The 20475-nt window shown below is 44.9% G+C and overlaps 1 protein-coding gene across 2 annotated transcripts; it reads right to left on the bottom strand.

Annotated features, from left to right (window-relative positions):
* Positions 1–1667: 1667 nt before the first annotated feature.
* LOC118226561 (cortexin-1) lies at positions 1668–13658 on the bottom strand. 2 transcript variants are annotated; one of them, XM_035416308.1, is made up of 2 exons: positions 13487–13658; positions 1668–4202 (listed from the first exon to the last, which is right to left on the bottom strand). In XM_035416308.1, exon 2 carries the CDS (start codon positions 3080–3082, stop codon positions 2819–2821), a length of 264 nt encoding a protein of 87 aa, XP_035272199.1. In that variant the 5' UTR covers positions 3083–4202; positions 13487–13658; the 3' UTR covers positions 1668–2818. The 2 variants fall into 2 exon arrangements, with proteins under 2 accessions (XP_035272199.1, XP_035272200.1); XM_035416309.1 differs by lacking the exon at positions 13487–13658 and adding an exon at positions 8889–9006.
* Between the last annotated feature and the right edge of the window lie 6817 nt (positions 13659–20475).

Below are 20475 nucleotides of genomic sequence, written 5' to 3' on the forward strand. Positions count from 1 at the left end.
CATGTAAAACGAGCCCTCATCAGGTCCGCACACACGTCATGTCTTTTTTCTTTAAGAGAGAATGGTGCTAAACAATTCCAACTTTCACTCTGTACAAAAAGTGAAAAATCGCAGTCTTGAATCTTGATTGCAAAAAAGTGACATTTTATTAGTTTTTTTTGTTTTGTTGTTGCGTGTTTTGTCTGTCCGTTCTGTCTCAATGCTGAAAACCAATATTATTAAACTTGCTTCTTGAAAATTAAATTGTATATTTTTAAGTGAAATGTAGATTGTTTTTGTTTTTTTGTTTTTTTTTTGTTATTTTAAAAAGCTTCACGGCTGCCAAAAGCAAAAAAAGAAACATCATTCTAAACACATGATTGAAGGCCTTAAAGTGCTGATTAAGCTTGTCTTGCTCAAAAACTGTATGACAGTCGGCACCCTGCACCGATTTTTAGAACATCGCCATAGAGACCACTGTTTACATATTGTCCAACTCAAAGTCTCTGAGCTCGTAGCAGTAATAATGTTTTTGTAGAAAAACCAGAAAGGAATGTGGAGCTCAAGCGACTTCATGTAGGTACAGCGCTTTCCACGGAGTTACAACAAAATAAGCTGAATTAAGCCTGGAGGAACCATGCAAACTCAGCACTCAGGCACTTCACCATTTGAGAGTGTCTAGTTTTATATATCTGGTGCTAAACAGTGATTTTTATTTTTTTATTTTTTTTGCTCTCTGAACATCGTTACTGCACTGTACAACGGCCTGAGCTATATTTATGCATAACCGTTTAACATGGGACCTTGTATACTTTGTATCTCTTTCTGTTCGTTTTATTTGCCACTACATGCCAAAATCGGAATGTGTGTGTGTGTGTACTGTATCTCAGCTTCAGTGTCAAACTTGAAACACACTGCTACCATAGAAACCAAATAGCTTGCAATTTTTTTAGGAAAAAAACTTACATATTTCCTTTTCAAAAAGAGCTCAGGAAGGAGTAGCATTCGGGCCCAAGAGCTGTATATCTGCCTGAAACTGTACCTGGGTTTCCATGACCACGAATTGAGCCATAGCATGCCCAAGGCCTGGCTGAACTTCTTTCTAGTCCAATAATGTCTCATTTAGCAAACATTTCTTTCATACTGCTGGGAAGATTCAAAAAAAATTTTTTTTTGAGTCTGGGCACATACATCTGAAATCTGTACTGCCGGTTATTGACGATTCTTATTTGGTTTTTTGTTTTGTTTTGTTTTTTACCTTTTACCAGAAACATGAATGGCAATAAAAATTGTGGGTTATATTTTTAAATGATTTGTGTCTGAATTCAATTTTTTGAGAACATTGATTTCCTGCAACTGACAGTCTAGTGCAGCAGTAACCAGCCCTGTTCCTGGAGATTTACCGTCCTGCAGGTTTTCACTCCAGCCTTAATGTGGCACACCTGACTCTACTGAATAGCAGCTCTATAAGCTCTTTAGCTGTCGAATGAGGTGAGCTTTGTTGGAGCTGGAGTGAAAACCTACAGGATGGCAAATATTCAGGAACAGGGCTGGTTACAACTGGTCTAGTGATTAAAAGTGCTTTGTGCTTGTGCAACAGATTTCTGCTGTTCCTATTGATTTGCAAAAGAAAAATACATTCAAACCGTCAACATTTCATTCATGTTGAAACTCTGAGGCACACTGAGTAGAGAAGAAAACCCCCATTTTATTAAACACAATTTCTGCTTAGCAAAAAAAGAACAGTAGGAAAAATATCCAATCTACTTACAAATCTTGGAAAAAAGTGAGCAAAACACAATCTCTTCAAACTTGTACTTAATTCCCGAAGCTTGGCTACTCATTATCCAATTACAACACTGAGAGCTACAAAACCAAGAGAAACTACTGAATATTTGCAAAAAGAGACTCTAAACCAGAGTCAGAATACAAAAATAAAGCATTTCCGATGTCTCTAAAAGTTTCTCTCATACACAACAGGTTTCACCAAGCTTGGCAGGTAGGATAGAGCAAAGAGAAAGACCAATAGCAATACAATTATAGGTCTTCTACAGATATGGCTTTTTTCGGTTATAGACAGACAGAGCTACTATGTTTCATCAGGCAAAAGCCTACACATTTTAACATGTGACTACAGTATGAAGCAAAACATCTGGCCAGGTTTCTTAAAGGGAATCAACTCCTGTAAACAACATCGTTAAAACACAATCCAAACATTTACCATCAGTTTGCTGGACAGTTACTGGAAAGACTCGCAGGACTACAAGAATGGGGATGGAGGGGTACAATTCACCAGTTTAATTTCCCTTCTTTTTCCATCCATCTGCCTCCAAGCACATTAACGTGTTTGGGATCAACATTATCTTTTTTGCCATCAGCTGGTATTATTGCACCCATCCCAAGCAAAACCCCGTTTTTTTCTGTACTGGTGCCAAGGATAAACATAAACGCAGTCAAACATAAAAGCCAGATATTGGCACGTTACTGCTGCTGTGCAGATCATCATCCCCCGGGCTCTATAATCAAGCAGTGAAAGGACAGTGATGGCGAGTGCTGTGTTGTGTTCAGTGAGTTTTCTAATGGCTCTGCTAGCCTCCCGGCAACTGAAGCCACTACCCAGAACAAAAGGGACCCCAGCTCCAAATACAGCATGTGTTCCTCGCACAGCGGTGTGCTTAGGGGGGCCTACTCAAGAGGTGTTTCAGTAGGAAACGCTATGCTAGAGGGGCTTAGCCAGTGTCTGTGCATTGACTCCTAAAGAGGGTGCACTGGTCCTCTCCTCTCTTGCGGGAGGACGGAGGGAGCCAGGCCTAAAAGAGGGGTGCCCCGCGGGTCTCCCCTAAACCAGCGCATAGTCAAACTGGCCCCTCTCCAGCCCCTCCTTGTGGTCGGTCCAGGACGAGGAGGGCATGCGGCTGTAGGGGTCCAGGAGGATGCGGAAGCAGCGCACCAGGAGGAAGACGAGGAAGAGCAGCAGGATGCCTACGAAGGCCAGGGCCGTTTTCTGCTCGGCGTCGCCCGCCAGCGGTGGGCTGGTGGGGGCCCCGGGGAGCGAGGGGCCTGGGGACAGCACCTCGTAGTCCAGCGTGGGGACATCGCTCATCCTCCAAGGGGCCCGGCGGCAGAACTTACAGACCGTCTGGATGGTGGGGTGCGCCGACAGGCTGGCCAGGTTTGAGGCAGGCTACGAAGGCGGCCGCGTGCTAGCTCTGAGCGACTCTGGAGTTATGACAGGCCTGGCACAAAAGCACGCGCACACACACACACGCACACACACACACGCACACACAAAGAAAAAAAAATGCCCACACGCGACAAGAAATCAATCTAACTCAGCCCGGAGCTGATCACCCTGCTCGAAAGCGACTGAACTGGAGGTGGGAAACAACAACAGGCCAATTTATTACACCGACGCCATCTCCGCTCTCGTTTTCAGAAGCGCTGGAGTGTATTGATTGGACATGACACAACAAGCTGCCCCGAGCGCATAAAGAACCCAATGAAAACGCAGCGTCTTCCAACCCGCTCGCCAGAGGCTAATGGTCGGCAGATGGGACGTTCACATCCAGGTGCTGTATACAGCACACAGTAATTACAGTTGGAGGGAGGGGGGAGGGCTCAGCAATCTGTAAAGGAACTGACACAACACTTGCTATTTACAGCATATGCTGAAGGGGCAACGGATAATGTGAACAAACAAGCAAGCGAGGGCAGGAAATATAACTAATGAGATCAGAGGCGATGCTAATCGATGGCCGAGTGTATAGACCTGACTGACCTTAGGGCTCTGGTTGCTAAATTGGCCATTAGTCTGAGCAAAGCTGGATAAGTGTCTCTGATTGGTAGGCTTACGTACACAAGCCAATTGTGCATTAAATCAAGGAGCTGACAGCGATTCTGCCCAGTAGGCCTGGTTTCAGACCCAAGGAAAACGCAGCTAACACTGAGGAGTGACACGACGTCCTTCTTCCCGATGCTAGTGGTGTGAACGGAACTGGGGGAAATGGCGGCGGTATCTCAGCTGTCCTGTTGAGCGGGGAGAGTGGCAGGCCGAGCTGATGTTTGACAGAAAGCGCTCGGTCTTCAGCGTGGCTGCAGCGTCAGGTTCGTGTCAGTGTCAGTTTGTTTCCAGAGATGCCTCCCTCTTCACAGGAACTCTGTCCACCTGTCCCAAGCCGTCCTCCGCTCCCCCCGTGACAGCTTCCTGTCTCTCCACTCACGCCCTGTGAACAAAGAACATGCAAAACGTAAGCAGTTCGTTCATAAATTCACTCTGAAATTCTGCTCTGATTTCAATGCTCTGTGGTTCGTGGAGCTCACAGAAATCAGTTAATTTACAAATGATGTTTGTTTTTTAGACTGGAACGATCAGACACTCAACTGTCACCAGTGAGCGCACCGAGTCCTCCCAAGGTGTAGTGCTCAGAATTTACAAACGGCAGCACACTGAATGCTCTGAATTTCCAGAAAACCAGACAGCGTTCGGGAGTGCACTCCACATCCCAGAACTTCTGAACACGTAAGGACCAGATCAGGTCACCTAGCCCATCCAGGATTATCATTTACCTACTGCGTAGCCTGCCCTGTGTGAGAGCTTGGATTGAACACCCCAGTTATCTCTGCATCTACTACATGGCCTGGCAAGAGTTACACAGCTGCTACACGGAGTGAACCCTGCACCCCCACCAAATTACTGTGACCATCTTACATGTGCACATTACATACACACCACCATTCCCTGCCATACAGTAAGTTAATAGTTAAGCTCCAGCCAATAAGCAAAGATGACAGGTTGGCATTTGCCAGCTGGGCTTGAAGTATGCATGTCTACTGCACTGACATTTGGCTTAATCGCTATTATTTGTAGGATGATTACTGTTGCATTACCAGTGCATTAAGAGGTAATGAATACAGCAGCACAATCATTAATACTGGCGATGCCTCAGTCATTCATCAACGGCACATTCCAGCAGTCATTTGCTCAGCGGAAGAAACCAGAAGAGGTGTAATTAGATCACCTTTCACGGGTGCACACATCTTCAGTAATGAGCACTGGTTATATAAGACGCTATTGTTCCTGTTAAGCTTGTGTTACAAATCAAGGTTAAAACATGACACCAGGCCATCACAACAAGCCCATCAAAAAGACTAACAACTACAGGGTGGACAGCGTGACAGAAGCAGGTATCTGGAGCATTTGGAAAGGGGGAGGGGGGTTTGGAAGAGAGGAGGGAGGAAGAACAGATAAAGAGAAGGAGAGAGGACAAAATGGATGCAGTGTCAGGGGACAGCTGAAGGTGATGGAGCACCCTAAGTATCTGAGCGAGGAGGGTTTGGGTATTTGACCCCATGTCTGCGCCCCCCCTCCTCCGGCCGGCCATTGTTATGTGTTCCCACACGCGAGACCGCCACCTTATCTGTCTATCACACGTCTGTGGTCATTCAGGGGCTCCTCGTGGCGGGGGAAGCACAATGCAAAGTCAAACATCCTCACTCATGCTGTTTCCAAGGACACAGATCTCATTTCAACTTCAGGGGCAGCAACAAACAGGAAATGCACTACCAGTACCACTCAATACAATGTAATAATACTGGAGGGGGGGGGGGGGGCATTTAATGGGGGGGTCGTGCCAACCCCTGTCTCCCCCAGGACCTTCGCTCATGGCTGTTGGACGGCAGGGTGTCTGCACGAGCTGTTCTGATAGCACACTAAATAAGCGGAAGAGAAGGTAAACAGCGTGTGGTGTACAGGAAATGAAAAAGCAGCTGTGAGACTGGATCTGTGTGATGGGTGGGACGGGAGCCGAGCGGCGCCCCCTGCCTGCCGACGGGGGCAGCGCTGGTGTGACTGAGGGGCCGGGGCAGATGGCAGCACCACACGACCCTCAGAAATGTTTTATCACATCACACCGCAGGCGAACCTGCCCGGAACCTGGAGCACCGTGACCACGACTGTCAGGAGATCTGCTGTGGATAATCTCTGTCTTTCAACATAAAATACACACACACATACACACACACATATACACATTCACACACATTCACACCCGTACATGTGTGTGCACATTTGACATGCACATATCACACAAGTATCCACGCACATACCAAAGCATTCAAGCTTGTGCTCGCGCACACACACACACACACACACACACACAGGACAAGCCTCTCTTTCAGCACAGGACATGTCCTCTCTCAAAAGCAGAGCGACGCAGAGCAGCAGAGCATCACAGCTAATCAACCCGAGCAGCGCCAATGAGAGCAGCTCACTGCAAGCACAGGCACGCAGCTCACACGCTCACAGCCTTGCTTCAACAGGGCGCTGCCCGGAGCAATTCACTCCGAGACCAAAGCCTAACTAATTACATGTCACTTGTTAGCATGAGCGCCCGGGCTCAACCCAACACAAATAATGGAAGTGGTGTACTTGGCAGTCATTTGAAACATCAGCTGGAGTTCAGATGAGAGCAGTCAGTCATGACCCGTGCACCATTTCCCAGCAGATCCATTACAGTCCGTGAATAGCACAGGGACACCCCTTCAGCTGCATAAAGGCAGGCAGGCATCCTTTATTACACACATTAAAAAAACCCACCGCTAACCGCTAGCAGTACAGCGGGTCCACGATCGCTGTACTGCCGTCTGTGCCGCTCCCCACAGCCTGACTGAACTGTTACGCGCTAAAATGGGGGGGGGGGTGGGGGCTCATTAGGGACTTTACACGAGGAGAACCTTATTTTACAGTGATCAGTGAATCGGTGAAAAAAGGAGAATTTGCTCAGCTCATTTTCCCCTCTTGGCTACGTCCCTCTTCCTCCGTCGTCCACACTTTCGCTCTCACTCCATTCATCTATATGGACTGTTTTCCAAGTCTTCAGAGGGGAGAAGAAACAAAGGGAATTAGCCAGCCCCCCCTCCCCCCCCAAAGCATCCATTAACTTCAACAGCCATTCCTTTCATTGTACAGCACGTTTAAACCGAGAAGCCTTGAGCGCTCACGTACACGGCCTAAACGGTCAAACAAACAATGACAAATCCCCCCTCTTAGCAGATGAAGAAATAAATGGCATTTAGGAAAGACGCCCCAGCCTCTCTCTCCATCCATCCTCCAAACCCCCCCGCGCCAGGGCACGCCACACCGGCATCATTTCATTAGGCCTCCCGCCATCATTAAAGATGCAGTCAGGAAGAAACCGCCAAGCGCCCCCCCTAACGCGGCCCGATGATAATTTATGGGGGAAGCTCAGCAGAACCGTAACACAGAAACAGGCTTGATTTGTCATTATTTACAGCTTGTCTGTGGCCCTCATCCAAAAGTAATTAGAGGTCAGGAACAAGGAAAAGAGGGAGTCTGACGAACGCTGTGGACGTCGCACGGTCCCTGCCCGTAACTGAATTAACCCTCGGAGTGTTTATAAAGACAAAGCGAAACACAGGAAAGGACACAGGAAGACTTTTCAAACACTGGCCGAGCCTTAACAAATACACGTTCCTTACGGGGACATGACAGAAATACCTGCAGCACAAGCATTGGAAACACATTTTTAAAACTGCGTGTATCCCCAAGCTTTTTTTCTGCCAATCATGGAATGGTCGGTAATATTCATAGGCCTATTCATCTCACAGCCTGATTTACTAAGACCTTCAGCACATGCAAAACCTTCTAGCACATGCAAAATCAATAACATGACCAATGATTGGTTGTGCTATTTTGTTTTTCACCAATCATTGGTTGTGTTATTCGTTTGGCGTGTGCTAAAAGGCCTTGCACATGCTAAAGCTCTCAGTAAGCCAGGCCCTCCATTTTGCAGGCCTCCTCAGAAATCTGAGACCAGAAAACTGTTCTGCTAGCTGCCGCTCGGGGTGACCCTGCAGCCCACAGGCTGAGCTGCGCAGCCCCTGCGCTGGAGAACTGCGCTGCATGCCCAGCAGACTCAGGCAAGCAGACTACAGCTGTGCAGTCACCCAGAGGAGCTGCTGGAGCATGAAGGGACACAGACCATTGCACATTTATGACCCCCCCGATTCCCCCCCCCCCGCCCCCCCCCCCCCCCCCCCCCCCGCCCTGCCTGAGCAATGCTACAGTCAATTATGTGCAGTATCGATCAAAGTCTGATGCCAGGCTGTGGGGTACATCAGACGTTGGATCCAAATATTTCATTGAGATGAGATAAATATATATGCATTTGCCATGCAACATGGGAGCATGGACAGCCGGGACAACACGGATTCCCTTGGCAACTTCATTTAATTTACGCCATTACAAACTTTTAACATGCCATTTCAAAGCAGCGTTTTGACAAAGACACAAGTTCACAAAGCATGCTTTCTATTGACCACCACTCTCGAAACAATGTAATTTTTAACACATTAAAGGACCCTTTGCAACACATAAATTGATTATTTGTAACACAAAAGTAGTAACTCTGACACAAAATGTTTTGAAATTAACACAAAAGTAGTAACACAAAAAGTGTGCTAGATATTCACACGTCTTTTTTGAGAGTGAACATGAAGGAGGTCGCTGTCAGCTGTGAATGCACACAATATTCCAGGACCGTCAAAGTCCTCAGATCCCCACTATATATAGAGCCTGACACAAGAGTCCAGCCATTGAGTATTTTAGGGACAACGACAATAACAGACAGAGATCACCACATCCCCCACACACAACAGCTTTTATTCAATCAAAACACACTCCAGTATGCCCTTATCTTTGAGTACAATTTCGTATTTAAGTGAGTGCCATACGTATTTCCATCCCTTCATGAAACTTTATAAATTCAGCAGTTTCCCAGCAACAAAAAGTGCTGAATAAGAATATAAGAAAAATGCAACCTTAGCTAAATATGGTTATTTATTATTATGTAAGTTCAGAGCAGCACACGCTGCGGTCGGATTGAATTTACCTCATTGCCTCTGCCACGCTGATGCAGGTCAAAGCAGAAATAATGGAGATAAAGTCCTATAATTAAAAATACAGCTGTTCACACTAAATCGCCAATTTAGCCCAGGCACATCCAGGCAGACGATGTGGAGAAACTCACACTCTCTTTCTGCTGAGCATGCGTTTTCAAGGAGGGACAAAACACTTAAGACTGCTGACCTTTTAAAATAATGCAGTGACCACAGAAAAGTGGCTACTTGCACATTCATTCCTTCTGTGGTGTGTCAGTTCACATACAAAAACGTAGACTTTGCTACTATTCACTCCCAACAAGTCTGAAGTATAATCCTCACCGTTCTGGCCTGGTAAATGTCTGCCCTGTTTTAAACGTTATAAATGACCTGTCAGTTCCTTTAAACGCATTCATCATTATGATCCAGCACAAGCAGCCTTAAAAGGACATAACCCACTACAGACATGAGCACAATAGCTTTGATTTTCTCTTTAAGTGACTGCAACATTAATCAAATCCACAGGACACATTAGCGGACAAGGATTTTCTTCTTTTTTTTTTTTGTTGTCTTCACAGCAAAGCTGTTTCCAGTGAAGACTCAGATGTGGGACACAAGTACTCTAAAAAAAAATCTCCTACCCCTGGACGGGGCGTGTTCTCTGGGTCACCTGAAACCGACAGCTCTAACAGCCCAGGCCAGCTAAAGGAGACCCTGCATTTTGTCAGCTGTAGAACGGCTGCCTCCACTCCACCAGAATTTCAATGTGACTGTCGTGATTGTCTGTGTCACAAATTTCAGACCACGCGGGGACCCCCCTCTAGTACCTAGTGAGGACCACATGCTGATGGCTAGATTGAGCTTTAAAGTGTTCTGCACACTGTCCCTGGAGACTGTTTCCTCCCGCATGGGGGGTGAACAAGGGCTGCTCCTAGTATTCCCACGAAAGCGGGGAAATGTATCTTCTTTTTCCCTACATACAGACAGCACCGAGCTGATTAGAATAGAACAAGAAGCCACACCCAACAGCCTTGCTCCAGGTGAAAGGGTCGTGGATTTGAGTGAAGACACAGCAAAGGTGAAGGGGCGTCTTTAAAAAGTGGCAACCCCTCTCACAAGTCAGACAGAATAAAAATCTGAGCAGTCAAACCCATCATCTTTGCATCATTAATATACCTTCAAAATCACAGCATGAATGATTTATATGTGTGTGTGTGTGGGGGGAAGGGGGGCAGCTGCAAGTGAGACTGTCCAGAGTAACGCTCTGCAGGGGAGTCCATGTCCCCATCAAGGCCCCCTCCCCATCCACATGGAGAGTTTTGGAGCTGAAAATATAACATTACACAGAGGGTCCACACTTGGGCCTCGGTGTGGGGGTGTGTGGGGGGGGGGGGGAGTGTGGCATGCTAATCCTTAAAAATAAGGTTCAGTTTTCAAAAAGATATTCATGTTACATCAATCAGAACTATGCAAGAGGGAGCAAAATGGGCAGAGAGAGGAGTGGTCAGCACTCACAATCTCAAACATCCAGAGTGATCCGTGTGTTGTGGCTTGGTGTAGTGACAGGAACAGACTGATCCCAACAGGGAAATATCAAATATATATATATATATATTGCATTCTGCGCCCGTCATTCATTTTTAAGGCCGGGGGAGTGAAAGTCAGCGAAGTCAGCCATTTTAAAAGTCAACTTTGAGGGGTGAGAGTGACAGGGAGACTGAGATGGCTTCAGCAGAAACAAGAGGGTCACAAGCAACACAAGATTAAAATCTGGCGACAGATGGTAACTTCTAGTCTCCAACAACAGGAAAACACAAAAGTACACAAAACATATACTGATACTAGAAGCAGTGCAGCTACTGTAGTGCAGGCTTCAATTCAGCAGACAAACGCTGATTCCGAGTCTGCTAATCCCCTTTATGTCGAGAGGCAAGAGGAAGCTCTTAGCCTGTAACTGCCGACGCATTCACGGATGCAGGGCGCTAATAACATTCATGGATGAAACTGATCCGGGACTGAGAAGAGACACTCCAGCGGTCACAGAATTCAGCTCAAACGACTGCACACCTCCCCGATTTAGGGGAGAAAACAGAGCCCAAGCAGCACTATTCACTGTCAGCAGATTCTATTCGAACAGGCCACTCCGCCTCCCAACATCAGACAAGTTAATAGCCCCTGAACTCAGGACGTGTGGCTAAAGGGATATCATTAATGGCACTCCACATGCAGAGATGCTGCTTGTAGATGATAAAAACCAGTCCCAGTGTCAGTTATCAAACAGCTCCAGATTATTGGGGTGATGAATATTTGAAGAGCAATCTTAGAAGGAAATGGACACCTTGAAGGAGGCCATTCAGGTCAGATCACCATGTTGGCTGACCTCATGTATTAATGCACTGTCTTTAAGCGATTTACTATAAACCACAAATAAAAGATGCTCTTGCAAGCATCCATAATTGTCCTGAAACACAATGTTTTGCTGGTCTTTTGGGAGTGTCTTCACCTTTTCAGTCCAATATTGCAAAAGAATGAGACACACCTTTAAAACATTTTACCAGCTTGTATACTACAGCCACCCTTATTGAAAACTGTGATGTGTTTAATATATAGGAATTGCCTTTAATTTGTCATCTGAAGTTGAGCTGGTTCAATCACGGATTCCTGCTGCATATGGAAAATTGGGATAGATAATGAGAACTAGTGTAACTGTAAATGGAACACTCTGGCACATTAAAACAAAAAATAACCAAAAAACCGTCTATAATATCCAATTTCGCTGTCGTTTCCCTGGACAGTTTCCGGAGCCTCCTCACGTTACTGATGATTACACCCTGGGCAAGCGCGGGTGCATGTAGTGGATCAGTAGCCTACTGCCACACCTACTTCAGATTAAAGAAGAGAAAAACTCAAATTACTCATTACAGTTGACGGCCTTCGTGAATTAATAACGACGTAATGCAATGCAGGAATTAACATACACTCCGTAAGTGCAGTAGGGGTTAGTTCTAGCAGTGATTTAGAAATCGGAACTACATCAAACCTTGAGCCAACACGTTAGGAGAGCCAAGGTGTTCTCGTTGTACTTTAAACGTGTCCTTGGCACCTCTCTTCAAAAGCATGTTGTATAATGGCATTTGGCAAATTAATTTTATTAGGGTTTCCTTAAAGTATTATTTTCTAAATCACCATATACATTCAACAAGCCTCTAACCAAGGCACACTGTTTCCACGTTAAAACGAATAATTTGAACCAACTGTCGTGCTTTGAAAGGTAAATAAAGGTGACGTTTTATAGGCTACACAATAAGCATACTGGAGAAAATACGGCGCGATATAACTAGTAGTCTTTTTTTGTTTTGTTGTTGCTTGCCAAGAACAAATGAGGAAGAGATGATTCTATAGTTTTTCAAACACACATTGTCATACCAATTTCATGGCACATTGGCCCACCTAGCGCATAGACCTTCAGCTTCTATGAATCGAATAAATCAAATGTGTTCTATATGCAATTGACCATATGCGCCATATAAGTCGACGTCTAAAGTATCATGAATAATACATAAATTTAGACCTATACATTTCACACAGGCTACGTCCTGTGAAATTTGTAATACATTTTTATCGCAAAAACAATATCCCATACAAAAACCGGTTATATTAAAACAGAAGTAATCCTGACAAAAGAACCCATTAAAATAGAAAGAAAAGCCAAATGTTTAGCGTGAAGCGCAAATTAATGCAATCATAAATTCAACTTGAACAAAAATTATTCTAAAAGATGCAAGAATTCAAGGCTTGCACTCTGACAACGTGTCTGTCAGTGTGATTTACTCTTTTAAAATGTTAATTTGTAAGAGCAACAGGCAAATGAAGACTAATATTCTACCTACATTTTACAGATCCTTGCCCAACTCAAAAGTGAAACAATTAATTTATGGGCTACTTCACAACTGTCTACCCGGTAGCTGTGGGATCCGGCCGGGTCCAGATTGTTTTTCTATAGTTTTATACCAGTAGAGTGCTCCTGGGACTATTTTGCCTCCAGCCAAAATCAGCCACAGAAACGAGGCGTTTATTGCCGCATTTTGGCAAAGCCACTCTATGATTAGCTAATTGTGTGTTGGCATTTTGTTGGAATAAAATTACTTGATCTGTCAGTCGGACAGTAAAACAAGTCAGAGCGACGCATCCGCGCGGAAATATTTCTCTTTGCGTTACAATTTTGTTCTTAATTAAGCAAATTCTCAATTTTGTTTCGGATGATGTTTAAAGGAAGGTTCAAAATTCTAGCGCATAAGTATAGATGGAATAAATGTTGGAAGCCCACCGCGTGAAAAATGCATGCAATCAACATTACATACACTTGTGTATCATCACGACTAGCTATATTCACTACATGAAACTTACGAGTTAAATGATATCAGCTGTCTATAAATTACAATTATATAGGCTATTACAGCATGGCACAAAAAACACAGATTGGGTGAACTGGCTCCTCACTCCCAGCATCTCATAAATACCTGTAGCAGATTTCGAAACAAGCAGTCAAAATGCCTGGGGTAAAAATTTACATAGGCTAAGAAACGAAGGTGCAGACTGACATACTTACCCGTAATTCTGTGTTTTGCTGTTTGCGGTAATTCGTCGTTATCCTTATCTAGAAGTTGCAAGTCTACAAAGTTCTCGCAGTGGTTCCGATCAGCGCTTCTCTTTAATAGCTCCGTGCTCTGCGCGCTCACTTGCTCGGGGCGCCCATCTGTTTAACAAGGGACATGTCAAAGCGCCAGCCTCTTAAAGCACCACGGCGATTTTAGCTGGGAGGCCTCAACCAAATTCACCAAGCAACATAGTTGCACTTACACTACTACTACTACTACTACTACTAATAATAATAATAATAATAACAGCAACAGCTGCAACAATAACATCAACAACAACAGTAATAAGAATAATAATAAGAAAAATAAGTACAACGAAATATATTAACCTAACTGTTAACCTAAAATCTGTATAAATGGAATTAATGTGATATAATAATTTACATGTACAACATTGAAGAGTATCCTATTATGTATAACATACATATATTATACTACTTCTAAATAGCAACAGCTTGATGTACTCGTACACACACTTTCTGGCCGAGGGCTAAAGTGCTGTCAACAAAATTTTCAATACTATACCGCTTTCTTTTCATTGAGAGGATCGTATCACTGGACTATTGTGCAACGCGCTTTTCAAGACTAATATACAAGCAGACCGAATGGGCTACGTGTTATGTAACACACATTATTCTACGCTGACCTTTATACTGGCATACACGCATAATTTCACTAGGAGGTATTTACAAAAGTTTCCGTCATGCGTTTAATAAGCTTACAGAGAATCACAAACCAGAGGACTGCATTTTAGAAGATCATTATTGATTGCACACAAATGTTTGCACATTGCTAGTAACGAATAATAACCAAAATACTGTTCTTAGACCGAAACCAGACCTGTCGAAATTGAGATATATTCAGTTATTATATATAAAATACAACTGAAACCTGTCTGGTCTCTCGAGAGGCTAATTGCTCCAAATGTTTTCGTGCATTCCTGGCAGTATCCATTTATCCAGCCTGGAAGTAGTAATGTGTGCTATGTTTTACAATTCCTAAACGTCCTGATTGAAATTTTCATTGTAACTGCTTTGTTTTTGTAATGACTAGTTAAATCTAAAATGTCTATACTTATCCATAAAGACTGCATGCCTTCAATTTAGAAGCAAGTAGCCAAATTCAAGTGTCGTATTTAACTTTTCTCAGAAGGGTAACAAACGTACCAAGTTGTGGGCTCTCCAACTTTTTATGCAATGTCTGCGCCACCTATGAATGGAGGCGCACGTGTTCGTCCGGGGTTCCCCTCGAGAAGAAAACTCCAGCACCTGCAATAGCCAGACACATTTCATTACACACTGCCCCGCAAAATTGATTGGGTTGACCATCTGTTCTCCTGCGATTCACCCATCTGCACGAGTACTACAACAACAGTGGTGCCTGCTGGAACAACTGGCAACGAATTCTTCTCTACTTAAAATTTGGTGAGGCAGAAGGTATGGACTACAAGGGCATAATACCATCGTTCCTAATGAACCAGACTAGCTCAGGTAACAGATTGGACAACATAGTCAAGGGAGCTGTGCTTTCAATAATAAAGCAAGGATAATTTTAGCTTTTGACATAGTGGTGCCAGGCATTACTTTGTATAAAGTAGTTTATGTTAATAGAAAGAAAGAGTCTGGGTGTCCGTTAACCACACTAACCTAAAAGGGCTTTCACAGGTAGCAGTGCGAGGTAGTGCATTGGGAACTTCAGATGTAACCACAAGATTGTAAGCTTTAATCACTGCTTTTGCAAATATCCAGCTATTTAAATGATTGCGATGCAAAGTACAAATTAAAGTAAGTGATCTTAAATGAGGGTGCCTTCTAAGAAACTGCATAATAAACCATAGTAATGCAATTTTATTTCACAATGTGATATTTTTACAAGCTCCAGGTAATCATAAAAAAACATGACTTATAATTGATTTTGGACCAGTCTGTAAAACAGAGGGGGGAAAAAACAAGGTAAGATTTCACAGATTTATGGTTGTGGTGCTAGCGCCCAGCCGAGTTCCACCCTGCTGGCTGTAAGGCAGGTGCTTGTTTAACCTCTCAACCTGGTTGCCGCAGAAACCCTCAAATCCAATGGAAGGTGGCGGCGGCAGCATCTGTGCCACCTGCTGCCGCCCACTCATCAGGGTGCCAGGCCTCGCCCGTGCCAGCCGCTTGGATGTCGCCCCCTTTGCCAGGCCATTACCGCGGGCGGAGTTTGACGTGTAAGCAAAGGGGGGCCAGGCTATCTGGGGGGGGGGGGGGGGGTGTAATCAGATCGCAATTACAAATTGTGGGGGGGGGGTGTGGCAAATTTCCTAACACTGCACTAACCCAGGGGAGGCAGAGGGGGAGGTAGAGGGGGTCCAGTTGGTGGGGGTTGGAATTCAGATTGCAGATTGGGTGCCCCCCCAACCCTGGCCTCCCTTAATGTCTGCCTATGGTCATAATCCCGCCCCCGGGTGAGATACCCCACTGTTATGGACCAGGTCTGCAGGCAGGGCAGTACTGGGGCTGAGGGCTCCTCTGCTGCCAGGCCCATGTCACTGAGCTCAGGGCCTGGATGCCATTATGTTTTCAGGGCTCAGAAAGCCTTTCTGTTTGTAACAAAAAAATCTGCTCTGTACCCATTTTGTGCTGACAGAAGTACCAATTCAACATGCTTTTAACGGTTTGCATTCACACACATTCAGTTTCTTAAGACAGTTTCCCCAAATCCTTTCATTTATGAGACTGTAAACCTGTAAACCGTAAACCAGTAGATGCCAGTAAAGTTTAGGATGGTTTTAAAGTGATGTGGAAGGTTCCCAAAAATACATTTTATGGAGGCGATGGGGTTCAGTGGCAGGGCGCTGGTGACAGCACAGATGGGCAAACTCCACTCACATCTTTCTGTGTTCATTTTATTTGAGTGAATTGAGTGTGTGTGTGGGCATGGGCATGAGTACATGTGTGTGTGTGCGTGTTTGTGTGTGTGTGAACGCATGCGTGTGTTTGTGTGCGTGTGTGTGTGCGCGTGAGAGCATGTGTGTGTGCCTGCGTGTTGACATTTGTAGAGTCGGCTCATTGGTCGGCAGGAGGTTAGTGTTGAAGGGGGCCTGATTTCGCACTTAGCCCCTGAGAGGCTGAGCTGGCAACTCAGAGCCTGTTAAGCTGGGGGGCGGGGGGGGGGGGGGGGTTGGATGAGCCAGAGAGGCAGGGGGAAAGCAGGTGGCCCAATCGAATCAATAACCCTGATAATGAGATCCGAGGGGTGCCATTACCACCCCCCCTCCCCCTTGGGCAGTATGCACCTCCTCTTGCGTAAAGAGCATTGTCTTCTCCTCTGAGGACAAACCCAGCACAATGACCTTTACAGTTTCAAATGACTTTTTTCTTAATTGCCTAAGATCCTGTTTTGTTGTTTTCCTCTATCAAAAACTGAGCAGGGGCTTTGCCATTTCCTTGACTAGTGCTCAAATCAGAACATTTCTCCTCGTGCGTGGTGCATTTTGCCCAAGAATGAGAACAATTCTGCTTGAACTGGACTGACCGTTCATCTGCTGATATAGTTAATTCAAAGATCGGCAGGCCTGACCAGACCTCACATAGTATTCAAGGTGTAACTTAAATATATGCTTGGAGCACAAGTAGACATCACGGTGTGAATAAATGGACTGAACTATACAGCAGAAATACAGATTTAAAATTTTCCTGCACAACCTTCAGCACAAATACAGTTATATCACAGCCAAGTATGACAGCCATTTTCAACAATCATATCCTTCACGTAAGTTCCCAGTGTTCTCCAAACCAATGTGCTGACAAACTTGGAGTAATAAGACAATATAACCTCACAGAAAGACACTCCGTCATCATTTTCACATGATTCACCAGCATCCGAGCCCACACCCTGCAGGCCACACAGTATGAAGAGGCGTGTCAATCAAGGGGATCTCTCACAGAAAACAGCTGGTAACCCGTGAGTGCCTGGCGCACACTTAAAAAGAACTCATGCAAGCCAAACCTGCCCTGCCACAGACAGGATGCAGCCAAATATGTCCAATTAGATCTGACTCTTCATCAACTACAGACAGCAGAGCTCAGACTCTGTGGCTGCAGGCCCATTTACACTCGTGTTTGCGCGATTATGGCCACATTAGGCTCTGCACTGTAACACAAAAGGCTGAAAAAAGCCGCACTGTGACAGAATCCAGCAGCACTGCCCACGGGGCCTTAGTCAGGGGCAGTGTTCTGTTGAGCCAGGTTTATGCCAGAGCACCAGCACTCTGCCCGGCCCCACCCGCTCACTCACCCGCCCACCCCCCCAGGAAGGGGAGCAGCGGAAGGGAAGGGGCAGTCTGTTGTGTGTTCCCTGCCAGTTTCCTGGCCCGAAGATTGCATGATTACCGCTAAAGGTTTCATTGTCATCACCCTGACCCACTTTTCGGGGGGAATTGTGTGTAGCGCTCGGTGCCACCCAGTCCACTTTGTGCTGATGTGGGCTGACCCTGCGCTACACGGGCCATTAACAAGCTCTGTTTTAATCCAGATGCCCCCAACATGGCCGTCCATGGTGGGTTGTGGGCCAACTATCATTTACAGAACGCATGGATTTTTATTATTTTTATCCCCCTTCATCCCCCCCCCCCCAAGATGGATGGGCGCCCTAGGCAAATGCCTTTGCAAGGCAAGAACCAGGTTTAAAGTGACACTGGCACCTCCAAAGTCTAACAGAGTGCACAAGCAAACAGGCCAATAGTCCAAATCTTGATAACAGAGTTTAGGCACAACCGTGCTGTAGCATTTGACCTGATGTAGCTGAACTGAGTGGAAAAGCAACTACTAAGTAGATACAATGAGCACTTTACTAGCATTGAGAATCCTCGTGTAAGAATATATGTCCTACCCTTATGAAAAATCTACCCTATTTTGCAGTTAGAACTAAAATAAAATACACTTCAGGCCTTAATGCACACTGTAATATTCATAAGGCCTTAATTATGCATGGCTGATCAATAATGGTAAACAGTTTTCCGCACCGTACCTGTGTTTACTGAGGATGCATTAGCCTGCTGGGAAAAGGCTTGACAGGACAGTCCTCTGTGTTTTGTTCTTCTGACGGTCATTTCTTGGTGGCAGCCACTACTACCGCTACAACAGAGCCCTTCTTTTGTGTCTGTGCGTACAGTCATAAATCATTTACTTTCTCCTTATACTGGTAGTGCTCTTCCAGGAAGAGTGAGTACACCAGCTGGCCATTCCGAGACGGTCATCGCGAAGGACATGGCAGGCCTGTGTTGGCTGCAGGAGACAGTAAGCCTCAGGGTCTTATGCACCTGTATGAAAGACTAAGTTGCTCTTCTCTGATTTGTTGGTGAAGAGCTTTTTTTAATACTTGTACAACACACATTAGCGATACTCTCACCATAGAGCACAGACGTAGAAAATAGGGTAGAAAAGTGCTGAAATGTAGTATAGTAGTTCTGTCTATGCTACAATACATATTTGTAAAATTTAAGCTGATGCACCAAAAAACCTAAATCCATCTTTGTTGCATTAAAGCTGACATTCTGCAAATGCAGGCCATAAGATACATAATAATATAGAGAAACAGTACCAATAGAGCTGACTGTCACCGTTCCAAATTCAGATATCAAAGCTTCTATCGATTGGATGAGAGCATAATAAAAGTGGAAATCAAAGGACAAACAGAACAAAACAAAAAAAAGAGTTAATCAACCTTAAAGGAACTGGCCTTAATGGCTTAATGGCATTATCACATGACCCAAAAGGCACCTTAGCTGACCAGACACAGCAGTCCATAGGTTGATCCAATGCATCTAAATGTACGGTCAAAGACCATACATTCCAGACCCATAAACAACCTGAAATAGCCAGAAGCTGGTTGCGTCATGACAGTCACGCCGCTAACCCAAAAGGGCCCAAAGAACAACCCCAGGTAAGGCATGAACAAAGACAGCCTCAGGCAAAAGAGGTAGCAATACGCATGAAAAAAATTCAACGGTGGCAGCAGTCTTGTTTCCCAGTGGATCATAATGCAACCTAGTTATATGCTTGGAAGCGTCAGCAAGACACTCACAGACAACCTCATATCAGCAGGACAAAATGTCAGCAAATGCAAAAACATGGTTTGTCTCAACATTGGTCATATGTCTCCACATAGTGACACACTTTCTTACAAAACCAATACATTCAAGTACATAGATCTTGGTGGATACTTCCCGGCTACTTCCTGGGAATTCCTACGGGGATCTTGGAAACATGGCAAGAAAATACCGACCAATCACCATTGTTGTTCTGTTGGTTACCATCCACATCCATGTCCTCTCAATTTACCTTTAGGCCATGCCCCAACTGTCTCATCCCTGTTTTATGATCGCAGGTTCGGTATTTTATATGGGAGGCATTCTGCCGTGCAGATCTCCATTTTCCACAGTCCTGCTCTGGCTGATGGATGCTAAGTGGGGTGAACTGAGAGAGGAACAGGAGAGGGGAGACAGTCTAACAGGGCCAGCTGACTGATGACCCCCACGCTAAATCTCTCCCATACGGGTATTAATTCTGGACACATTTAAAATGACTGATCATTTCCATAAATTAATGAAAAAATCATAAATAAATGAATGAGGAATGAAGTAAAAGCTATGGGGCACGGGCAGCAGGCTTTGGGGCCGCAATGCATCTCTTTCAGTTTGTTTTTCTTCTACCTGAGCTCTGCAAGATAGCCCCACAGAAACTGTCCATCTGTGGAGGATTGAGATGAAGACATTTTAACTGCACATACTAAGGGCCTGGTTTACTAAGACGTTTAGCATGTGCAAAACCTTTTAACAAATGATTTGTGTAAAACAAATACCATTACCAATCATTGGTCATGTTATTGGTTTTGTGTGTGCCCCAAGACTAAAGTCATAGTTTTCTCCATACTTTAATCCAACTGATACAGATAGCAGAGTTGG

Source organism: Anguilla anguilla, chromosome 4 (assembly GCF_013347855.1).
Source record: "Anguilla anguilla isolate fAngAng1 chromosome 4, fAngAng1.pri, whole genome shotgun sequence".
NCBI classification, from domain to species: Eukaryota; Metazoa; Chordata; class Actinopteri; order Anguilliformes; family Anguillidae; genus Anguilla; species Anguilla anguilla.